Raw genomic sequence first — 11,518 nt, 5'->3', positions numbered from 1 at the left:
TGATCCACTTGCGGCAGCAGCACCAGGTAGAAAACGCGTCAAAGGTGAAACTTTCTCCCTGGCCCGGATCACCATCCATAGCTTTATACTCTATACACCAGGAAAACGTGTCTTAATCAGATGGTGTAACAACCAGGATAAGGGACTACTCAGGTGAGATGAAGTTCGGTAAGAGCATTTGTGTGCTCAACGTTGGGGGGACTCGGTATGCTTTCCCCCGTGAAGTGATCAGGGATTTCCCTCTGAAGCGCGTCAGTCGGTTGCACGCGTGCGCCTCTGAGAAAGAGGTCCTCGAGCTTTGCGATGACTACGACCGGGATTTGAACGAGTTCTTTTTTGACCGACATGCACAGGCTTTTGTGTTCATCATGCTGTACGTGCGGTCCGGTAAGCTCCGCTTCCTTCCCGGTTTGTGCGAGCTCTCTTTCTACACCGAGATGGCCTATTGGGGACTCGAGAGCGCGCACCTGGAGTTCTGCTGCCAAAAGCGTCTGGACGACCGTTTGTCTGAAATCGGTGTATCTAGTCTGTCGGAGGAGGACCTGCGATCCCCGGGAGACGAGTCCCGGTGCGCAACCGGCCAAGAGCACGAAACGGACACGGGGCGCGCAAAGTGGCTCGAGAGGATTCGCAGAACGTTCGAGGAGCCCAATTCATCAATCGCAGCACAGGTTCTGGCATCTGTCTCTGTCGTTTTTGTGATTATATCCATGGTCATGTTATGTGCCAGCACCCTTCCCGACTGGGACACGGCCAAACGCAACACCGTGGAAGAACACAGGTAGATAGCGCTTTTCCATAAAGCTTTATACTGATCTCGTACAAATTTTATAAATTACATTACAATTTTGGTAGGATATCATCTATTTCTAAATTGGGATTTCATAGCGCATCACAGCATTCTTGAAAGTGACTTCTTTTACAGCTTAAATGCCGCGCGTAATTGAGGTTGCATTGTTGCTTGCATGAAGACATGCTGTTCATATTGCGGGGTCGTTATCGTTACAATCACAGCAATCTCCCCTGAACTGACTTGCTTTCCGACACAGACACTCAGACACACACAGCATGAGAAAATTAAGCAGAAAATAAATAAAAAATCGTTCATAAGCAATTAACATAAGCAATTAACAAGCAATTAACATTACAACATTCATTTTAATATTCGCTCACTATTACGTCACAGATTTTTTAGTTTAAACCTCTCTTTTTATGTTGGGAAACTCGTAAGATTCTGGCTGCCATTGTCTGTTCTCGATCTCCAGTCAGGTAAATGACATCTAGAACGCAGTCTCTTTTGGCTCCCGTCCTCCTTCACTTCCTTCATCAGCAATCCTTCATACCCCTTCCTCTGCCTCTTGTATGCCTCTCTCCTGTCTACACCACTCTTTACTTCATACATCTTGATTTTTTCCTCTTCTTTTGTGCCCTGCAGGATTGTGGAAGCAGTGTGTATCGGCTGGTTCACTGCTGAGTGTGGGGTGCGTTTCCTCGTGGCCAGGGATAAGTGGGACTTCCTGCGCCAGCCATTAAACCTCATAGACGTGGTGGCCATCTCTCCCTACTACATCACAATCGTGTTAGCCTGGGCGGGGTTGCCGGGGGCGGGGCTAGGGGCTGCCGGGGTGGCGCTGCGGGTGCTGAGGATGATGCGGGTGTTCTGGCTGATGAAGCTGGCCCGTCACTTCCTGGGTTTGCAGACCCTGGGTCTGACCCTGCGCCGCTGCTACCGGGAAATGCTCATGCTGCTCGTGTTTGTCTGTGTCGCCATGGCGATCTACAGCGCTCTAGCCCAGCTGCTAGAGTACGGCCTGGACCTCGGGGGCCGTAACCACGACTACGCCAGCATCCCGGCGGCTGCGTGGTGGGTCATCATCTCCATGACGACGGTGGGGTACGGAGACGTGTACCCGGTGACCATGGGAGGGCGTGTCCTGGGAGGAGTGTGTGTGGTGAGTGGTATTGTCCTCCTGGCTCTGCCCATCACCTTCATCTACCACAGCTTTGTGCAGTGCTACCAGGAAGTGAAGCTGCGCTCGGAGAGATACACACGTAGCCTGTCAAGCCAGATACCGCACTGAGCTTGACCCACTCACAACCTCCTGGAGTTCATGCACCCAAGCACCTGCATCAGCCTGTGGACTAACGACCCAGAGGATTCCCTCTCTGTAACAGCTGTGGGTATCCTGGGGGCAACACTGACACTCTTTGGGGAGTTGGACTCTTTGGACTCATATCACTATTTGCTTCCTGGCGACATGTTTACAACCCTCGGATCCTTTTTATTCCAAGGGTTCCATCCTGTTTTAACTGGCTTTGATGTTTCCACCAATCACATGCCACCATCTGGGCAGGAAATTTACATACATAAACATTGTCATATTTCAAGCTGTTGAGTCTCAGATCCTGTTTGCATTGCAGTCTCATGGTAAACAACTAAACGGCCGATGTGTGCGCATGTGTGTGTCGTCAAGAGGCCCGTGTCCAGATGGTGACGTAAATTGAGACCCAGATGCTCCCCGTTACTATGGTACCCCACCTACCTGTGAAGTAGAAAGGGGGATGGGGAGAAGAAGGGAAGGAGAGAGTCATGGAAAGATAGGTGTTAGACAAGCAGGCTCAAGGAAACAGACAGAAAGAAAACTGAGTGATAAACAGAGATGGGAAGACAAAGATGGAGAGAGATGAGAAATCCTGACAGCCAGCATGTACAAAGAGAAGCAGCATGTACTCAACGGAGTGAGAGAACAGAAGAGAAACAATATCTCCAAGGCAACAGACTTTCCCACATTTCATGTAGCCTGTCAGTCACATACTGGAGCCCTGAACAAAAGTATCAGGTTTTCACCCCAGCGTACACTGTCCTGAACACGTCACATACTGTACTCAACAGACATGCAGACAGACTCTCACACACACGTCTGCGCACATGTTCAGACCAACAAACATCAGCAAAGAATCCGACCAGCACCACCTGTCCGGTGCTCCGTCACAGTTAGACGATTGGGCGAGGAGAGACGCGTTCTAAAAAGATGAGCCGACACCTCTCCCACATAACACTCCCTCGTCCCTCGTCCCTCCTCGCCTCCTCCTTGTTTGTTCCTCCTTCTGCCATCTCTGCGTCTCTACACACTAGTGGTAGCATCAGACTATGGCTCCAGGCTATATTCTTAGAGAGTATGTGAGAACTTGTTCTTTGTCTTGAAGTTTTCCCCTGTCCTGTTCAAGCTCTGCTTAAAATTTCCTGAGATACTCAAATATTGGCTAAAGAAAGTTTGTCCACGACGGTAGCTTACTTAATTTGTCTGTTGTAAAAAGACTGCAGTATGTGTTGTGTTGTATGGTGAAGGGTTAAACATGACTGGACTTGTGATACATGTAATTTGTAGCCTCTTGATAAGAATTTGTAATAATTCACTTTAAATTCCAGTTTTTTACAATCAATTTGACACTAATGTCAGAACCTTGATGTCCGTTTTCAAAACTCAACACAGAACTCAGATTATCAAAATGCATTTTCTTTTAAACGCCAACACAATTTTCAATTGCTTGGATACAATACACAATCAAGTTAGATCATTTCTTCATTGAACTGTAATAATCTGTTCAAAATGACACAACTAAACATCAAAGTATCACCATTAAAAAATGAAATTCACACATAACATCTGAAATGTCTGTCATTTCCTTACATTACAATGATCTAACGGTCAACTTATACTACTACTCAAAATGATAAGTAACTGTTGCATTGCTCTTAATGCATATTTGTATAGACTGACAAACTGACAAATAATATTCCAAGTTTAGAACATAATAGTTTTAGTATAATTAGATCCATTGACACCATGCTCAATTGGTGCAAGCATGGTTTCAGGCCCATGCACAATTTACAGCCTTGTACTTGCCCCCATACTCTCCCTTTCTGAACCCTGTTGAGGATTGTTCTCCACATGGAGGTGGAAGGTGTACGATAGGCACCCTCATGAACAAGTTACCCTTCTCCAGGCCATGGATGAGGCATGGAATGACATCACGGCAGAACAGTGTCAGGCCTGGATTCACCATGCCCGGAGATTTTTTCAGAGATGTTTGTCAAATGAAAACATCCACAAGACAGGCTTAATGGAAATGTAGGAGTAATCAATCCTTTTTTTGCTTGGTTTGTTTTTTGAGCCAGGTGAGAAACACTGCAGTAGATGTTTTACGTACGTCATTTATGGTGATGTAGTATCTTATGAAACATGTATCACTTATTTTGTAGTACAATATTGATTGTACTAACAACAACATGGTAAAACTATCAGTATCTTGTGTGTGGATGATCTAAGTGAATGTTCCTATGGTATTTCATGATCAATTCTTTATTTGAACTAATGATTCTGCATGCGCAAGGTGTCTTTAAATATATGGACATACAATGCTATGCTTTGAACATGTGACAGTCTTTGTTACAAGTAATGACTGTTTCGTGTTTTGTATCTAGAGTTTTGAAAAAGGACATCAATGTTCTGAAATGAGTGTCAAAGTGATTGTAAAAAACTGTATTTGAAATAGGATAAAAGTTGCATTCCTTGTGTTATTAGCCAAAAAATATCTAATTCCCACTGATATTTGTTTTACAATGTTCAGTTAACCAAATAAATAATGTAAACTAAATCATATATTCAGTATTTGTACTGACAGATGGTTGCTTTGCATGGGAAGGGGAGGTAAACAGTATGAAGTGCTTCTATACTCTTTGGGGGAGGGGCGTATTGCATGGATGCCAATGTTCTACGTCATCATTAATCGACGCCGACTGAGGGAAGCTCTTTCACCGAGGCGTTTTTGCCGGTGTTTGTTGGGTGCTGTAACATCTCATGTCTCCCACTGTCCTTTAACCAAAAATGTATTACAAATTCAGCGGCTTTACTCAGAGACTAACGGGGTCTAGTCCTACCACCGCATACAGTCCCCAGGTAAGGCTTGAAACGGGCTTTATTTTCTGTTAAGGGTTTTCTTGTAACCGGCTTAGTGATCTGATGACCTTCATAGCTAACGTTGCTAGCAAGCTAACGTCACCATCCTGTCTCCTTACGACGTGCCACGTTTTTTCCTAGAAATCAAATGCATTAGCAGGGAACCTAAATCGACTCATTAGATTGCTTCGGAAGAAAGATTTTCTTTCAAGACTGCAGGTTATTGACTACCATCTAGCTGCCCCCCCCCCCCCCCCCCCCCCCCCCCCCGGGACACCTAACCAGCGACCAGACTCAGCAGAGATCAGTTATGTAGCAGAGTCACCTATTTAATCACCTTAGAAGGGTCTGTCTCTCTGACAGGCATCTAAAGGGTCTCCGTTGGTGATCATCGTTCCTAGTGTTGACCTGTGTAGAGCAGTCGTGTGAGTGATGTGTTTGTGTGTGTGTGCTTTCAGGGTCTGAGACCTGGTGTTCCCTCCGAAGCCCCAACCATGGTGTTTGCTTCTCCCACTAAGCTTGTGTCAGAGGCAGGAGCCACGGTGGAGTACCTCGGAGGAAACAAGGTGCCAGACTTCCAGAGACTCTTCCAGGTACGAGGAGACCCGGTCTTACCGGCTGCACGTATGATACCCACAGCACAACCGATTGTGTCGTTGTTTGGATCTTTGGCTTCATAATGACCCTCTCTCTCGTGGTTCTGTCTCCTTCTCTCGCCCAGACTTCTGATGGGATCCCTGTTCATTTGAAACGTGGGATTCCTGATAGGCTCCTGTACCGCACCACCATGGCCCTCACTGTAGGGGGCGCTCTGTACTGTCTCATGGCCCTCTACATCGCTGCCCAACCCAGCAACAAGTAACCATTCCCAGCCTTGAACCAGGCCGGCCAAGGCTGTCACCTCTTCCTCCCCCGCCTTCTCTGTGTGGCAGCCGCCATCACTCCGTCAAACCCTCCCACTCAGTCACACTATCGGATAGCCAAGTACAATGATAACAAATTTCATTTACAGCTCCAATCCATACCTGTAAATTAGTTTTATTTGTAAAATATATATTTATATGTGTGCCAATAAATGTGAACCACTCGTGAAACGACTCTGGTTGTGATATTTTACATTTACATTTTAGTCATTTAGCAGACGCTCTTATCCAGAGCGACTTACAGTAAGTACAGGGACATTCCCCCCGAGACAAGTAGGGTGAAGTGCCTTGCCCAAGGACACAACGTCATTTTGCACAGCGGGGAATCGATCCGGCAACCTTCTGATTACTAGCCCGACTCCCTCACCGCTCAGCCATCTGACTCCCCATATCTTGAGAATCAGACTGTGCTACCCTGCTTCTCTTGTAACGGCAGACATGGTCGTACCTTTCTACCCACTCGGGGCTGGAGCAGCCGCTGCCCCAGTCTGTGTGGGAGCCGTGCCAGGGGGTGTGTGTGAACAGGAGAGCTCCCGTCTGGTGCATAGCTGCTGCTCACTTAACTCTCGAAGCCCTTTCTGTCTCGGGTGGTGTGTGTGGGTGGGCCCAGTGTGATGTCAGATGCTGTGTGTGTGTGTGTGTCCTTACAGAGACACGCTGGGTTTCCACATTCAACAGCTGAAAGAGAGTGGTACTCCTGAACCTGAATGCTTCGCCTACATTGTTTTACTCATCCATCCAAATATCTTGAATTCGAAATGATTTTTAGGCGAATCGACTTCAATCAATGAATGAGTGGAGGAAATCCCTTAACCGTGTTGCATAACGGGTCAAACCTTGCGTGACGTCTGCAGACAGACTATTCTCCCCAGGCTACTGGATCTGAATGGGATTTTTGACATTAATCTGTAAATAACAGACTCACAGTCAGACACACTATGGTACACATTTTGATGAATGACAGATATACGGTATAATAACTGAACTGGACAAATACCTCGTCAACATAAAAGCATGCGGCATGAAATCCGCTCTTCTATCTCTGTCTAAGTAGATGAGTCACGACCGTCTACTTGAGGTCCCTCATTTCTAATAACGTGTCCTGTTCTTGCTGTGAGTGTTCTCAAAGACACCATCTCTCCAGAGATCCCTACATCTTTACGACCCACGGAATCATGTTTTTCTCCTGGTAAAATGGGAGGCTGGGCCCAACAACCAGCACCACTCAGTCTGCATGAGGGAAGTCATATAAGAGGGAGGAGGGGAAATCAGGATGAAAGGGAATGTGGATGTTCTCAGAAAAAATAAAATAATGAACATGCTTCTATCTAGTCTATATAATGTGTTTGCCTAACCTCAGTGGTGGCAGAATCTGAATACTAGAAAGAACTACCCAGTAGTGTCACATATTGATCACCAGTGAATCCACTGGTGAATCTTTTTTTTACAGAAAGAATAGTTAGCAATCTTTCTGTACTCCACCCCCCCCCCCCCCCCCCCCTCCCTCACCCCCGAATCTGTCTGGAGAGAAACAATGGGAAAGACTGAGTGGTTCATAACACTATGCACAGCCACTCGTGCCTTGTGGGGAAAAAGGAGGGAGGGAAGAGGGGAGGACAAATTACCTTTCAAAGCGCAGCACTGCCACAAGAGGCTTGCCCAAAAGCAAAGAATGAAATAAATGGTGCTGTCTTTGATTGAATGTGGGGAGAAATGTGCAATTTGCTGTGTGCATGTGAGCAGGTGCATGTAAATGTTCTTGTTTGCAAGCTCTGGTCAAAAGAAACAGAACTAGACAACAAAAGCAACCAGAGGATGCAACTCTGAACATGCCCCACACTACACCATGTTGCACATGTAGCAGACACTGCTGTGTTCACCTTACCGCCATGGGGACTGGCCAATCATTGCCTTCACAATATATACACTCATACACATTTTGTTAAGATGTTCGTTCCAAAAATCTCCACTTGAGTGTTCTCACCTCTGATGAGATTTCTGACTGTAATGTACGACGTGGCTCCTTACTGCCCCCTGCCCCTCCTCTTCAAATGGAGCAGGAATCTGCTGGTGGAGGAGGGGCTGAAAGCGGAGTTGGGGGATGAGAAGGACACAGGTGGTTCCAGCTAGACGTCAGATTGGCTGAAGCTGGTGTACTCCACAGTGTAGATGGGTTTTCCAATTTACCATGGAAGATCTTTGAGCTCAATCTTTTTCTCCTTCTTCACTTGTCATTTTCGCCCTCCTTGGGTCGTCTTCCTCCATCTCTCCCTCGTCCTCAATGATCTGAACAGTGTCATCGAGGTCCTTGGTGTCGTTCCTTATGGTCACTGCAGGTTCTGTCAGGTATTCAGAACAGCATGACCTCACCCTGCAGGCTGCGGGTGACCAGGATTAATGTTCTTCAACTGAAGCTTCATCATCCTGACTGCCTGAGGTGCTGCTGAGGAATGGCAGCAAGGGGGGAAATAACGACTTTAAATGAAGCTGGCGAAAGAGATGAATAGTGGTTAAAATTGAACCAGCCTCATTAGGATTCCGCTTGAGGGCAATGACTATACGTGTAAGATCAGAAGCAGTCTAAAGTTCCAACTCACATTCACGCGTTCACCACTTAAAGCAGGCCAATACACTGCATATTTTTTTATTCTTTGTGGGTTATTAAGTGTCTTTAATGGGGGTTGTCACACTCAGACATAGTGCTGTATTGTATTGCATTAAAGGTCTGCAAGGGGATATGGCATCTGAAATGTCCCTGCCCTCCCTTTGAATCACTGCAAAAGACTCCATTTAGTTTACTCCCATTTGTAGTCATTTAAAGTTTTCCATGCAACAGGAAATACAGAGACAAAACATGGAGCATTATACCTGAGAAAAGATATAAAGGTTGTGAATATGATAGTAAATGATGTGTTCTATGATGGTTGTGCTAGCTAGAGACAACCAGCACAAACCTTTTGTGCATGCATAAAGCATTGACTCCTGTGATCGTGAAGCGATGGTAAATGTTTGTATTTGTGTTTCCTCGTTCTAAAGTATGTCTTCTCTGTGATTCTGCAAATAGAAATACTGTGATACTTGTCTGACAAAACATATTCAATCAATCAAATTAAGATGGATCTTTCAACTGTGACAGGAATCTAATCCTCTGTTAGAAAATATGTGGTTTAATCGCAGACTTTTCTCACATTTGTTTTTACAAATTACTAATTTAAATTAGTAAACTACAAGTTAATTGGGAGGGGGTAAGGAAATGGGAAGAAAAAAAATCAATGTAGGCAATGTACCTCTAAGAGTTAAAACAATATGTGTTTGTAGATTTCTCAAATTTATTTCTAAAAGACAACAAACTACATATGCCCAGAGCTCCTGTGTTAATAGCCCACAACAGTATGATACTGTAACTATCTTAAGCCTCACACAGCTACCTTGGACCAAAGGATCCAATAATATTGGAGAAAGGCTGTGGACTGGACGGTAAAAACAACCTCAGGTCTGCAACACTGGATGACATTTATTTCAAAAGATGGTATTCTGTTACCTAGCAAAGTCAACACACTGCAAACATTTAATTTGATAATTTGGGGTGAATGTGACAGTATGAATAACTTGTCTTATGTCTTTGTACTGTCACTTATTTTTTAATACACCAAGATTATTTGTGTAGCTAATGTGAGATTGACTTATTGACTTATTGTCAAGAAACATGTCCCAATACATTTTCAAATAAAAAACCTGGATCCAGTCCAATTTATTCCAAAACCATTTATTTCTATGGAATATACCCCCACCCCACTTCTCCACTATTGTACCTTCCACCATAAAATAACCCCCCCATCAACCGCCCTCCGCCTATCTACCCCACCACAGTAGAACAAGGGCTCCTTGGAGATAAGTAACCTTTTTCTTAGTCTTAAAACAAGCCTGGCAGGATACACCAAATGAAACAAATACTTCAGTTGTGTAATTAACTGACCTTTCAAAACTGTCTTTATTGTATTTCATTATAAAATCCCATTTTTCATAATGGGGAAGAACTGAAAACACAGGTATGGTACATATTTTGTTAAGTTAAAGTAATGTTGTAGTACACTAAATGCATACCCTACAACAGCAGGCTTTAGGCTGTATCGAAACCATCCAGTTACACTCGAACCACACACACACACACACTTTTTCCATCACTTGCTCTTGTACGTAAGGTGTTTGCGATGCCAGTGTATCCAGCTAGGGGCAGCAACCAGACCAGTCAGAAAACCAATCACAGCACCCAGACTGCAGGAAACTGGCCACACCTACAGGATGGAGAGCAAGCTTGGTCATAAACATAAACAGCGTGTGTGCGTGTATGCCTGTTTGTATGTGTGTGTGTGTACTGACCTGCCATGGTCTCTCCCAGTCCAGGGGTATGGGGAAAGCTCCTAGCCATGCTCCGACCACAGTACAGGCCACTGTGATCTGAAGAGAAGTATCCCATACAGACATAGCCCTGAAAACAAACAAGCACACGTCAGCATGGACACAGCCAGAGCAGGACACACTGCTTTAAAAGGGAGGACGAGTGACGAGGCCTCACCCGTGTCTGCTGAATACTCGTATCCAGGCTTGGATGTTGGGGCCAAGGACACACAGGCATCTCAGCGTGGTTAGAGTGGTCAGCAACACTGCCAGAGAGAAGGTCTCTAAGGCAGACCTGAAACACCCACATGTACAGGAGTGAGGCAGACACACAGCTACATAAATACGACATTCCAACTTCCGAGAACCCTGTCTTGCCAGCTCATATGTCATATTTCACATATGTTTCTTTCCCACAGCCACCCACTCCCACAGCCTCCCACTCTCGCACCAACAAAAACAAAACTCACTCCAGGATCGGTGCTCCATACAGGACCACCACAGTGTGGAAGAACAGACAGGAGAGAAGGCAATAGAGACCGGAGCGCACCAATCTAGACATCTAAGAGACGAGCAGGGAGAGTATTAGGCGGAACAGGTAACATAGGCAATGTATATGAAAATGTTGATACATATGGATCGACAATATGTTATTTCTTTATTTTTATTTGCGATAGCTCAAACCTTGTAAGTCAACGTGTGCTTCTTGGAGGGTTGGCTGACTCCAAGCAGCCAGAAGACGGCGATGTTGACCACAGCCACAGCACCGGCCACTGAGTACAGCCATAGCAGGTGCGTGCCATATACCGAAAACCCCTGCACAAGCACCGCAGGTAATACGGTGGCCATAAACACCGAGGAGGCGACAATCGCATGCGAGGACGCCATGGCTCTAATCTCATGGTCCCACATGATGCCGATAAGAAGTCAACCTGCATGACAAGCACAGCACAGTTGTTAGTCATTACCCTGCTAGCTAGCCTAGCTACATTGTTATAACATGAGCAATCTAGTTCCACATCGACAGAAATGCGTTTAGTCCTTTGTTAAAATAAACAACACCAATTTGATTAAAATACCCCAATGTTACAATGTCAATCAGAGACGGACAGCTTTATTCATCCAAACTCTTCCGTAAACATGGATTACAACCATCTGCGCAAGGTCAGGAGGCACAGTGATTGACATATTGGTGAACTAATGAAATATAGTCCGCGCCAGAAAAATAACCAATCA

The 11,518-nt window shown here is 45.3% G+C and overlaps 3 protein-coding genes across 5 annotated transcripts; 2 read left to right on the top strand and 1 right to left on the bottom strand.

Annotated features, from left to right (window-relative positions):
* The first annotated feature begins 69 nt into the window (after window positions 1-69).
* On the top strand, window positions 70-3,715 carry kcng3 (potassium voltage-gated channel, subfamily G, member 3). Its single transcript, XM_047031823.1, has 2 exons — window positions 70-781; window positions 1,436-3,715. The coding sequence occupies exons 1-2, from the start codon at window positions 159-161 to the stop codon at window positions 2,079-2,081; spliced, it is 1,269 nt and encodes a 422-aa protein (XP_046887779.1). The 5' UTR covers window positions 70-158; the 3' UTR covers window positions 2,082-3,715.
* A 1,078-nt stretch (window positions 3,716-4,793) lies between these two features.
* LOC124475328 (cytochrome c oxidase subunit 7A-related protein, mitochondrial) lies at window positions 4,794-6,045 on the top strand. Its single transcript, XM_047031832.1, has 3 exons — window positions 4,794-4,961; window positions 5,420-5,554; window positions 5,683-6,045. The coding sequence occupies exons 1-3, from the start codon at window positions 4,890-4,892 to the stop codon at window positions 5,821-5,823; spliced, it is 348 nt and encodes a 115-aa protein (XP_046887788.1). The 5' UTR covers window positions 4,794-4,889; the 3' UTR covers window positions 5,824-6,045.
* Window positions 6,046-9,603: 3,558 nt separating this feature from the next.
* On the bottom strand, window positions 9,604-11,460 carry pigf (phosphatidylinositol glycan anchor biosynthesis, class F). Of its 3 annotated transcripts, none has more exons than XM_047031829.1 (6): window positions 11,373-11,460; window positions 10,967-11,214; window positions 10,753-10,844; window positions 10,461-10,577; window positions 10,265-10,373; window positions 9,604-10,179 (listed from the first exon to the last, which is right to left on the bottom strand). In XM_047031829.1, exons 2-6 carry the CDS (start codon window positions 11,192-11,194, stop codon window positions 10,066-10,068), a joined length of 660 nt encoding a protein of 219 aa, XP_046887785.1. In that variant the 5' UTR covers window positions 11,195-11,214; window positions 11,373-11,460; the 3' UTR covers window positions 9,604-10,065. The 3 variants fall into 3 exon arrangements, with proteins under 3 accessions (XP_046887785.1, XP_046887784.1, XP_046887786.1); XM_047031828.1 differs by having other exon boundaries at window positions 11,362-11,455; XM_047031830.1 differs by having other exon boundaries at window positions 11,393-11,452.
* Between the last annotated feature and the right edge of the window lie 58 nt (window positions 11,461-11,518).

This window comes from Hypomesus transpacificus, chromosome 13 (genome assembly GCF_021917145.1).
Source record: "Hypomesus transpacificus isolate Combined female chromosome 13, fHypTra1, whole genome shotgun sequence".
In the NCBI taxonomy this organism is placed as follows: domain Eukaryota; kingdom Metazoa; phylum Chordata; class Actinopteri; order Osmeriformes; family Osmeridae; genus Hypomesus; species Hypomesus transpacificus.
Note: the sequence above shows the minus strand (reverse complement) of the source record. Positions and strands in the feature narration are given on the sequence as shown.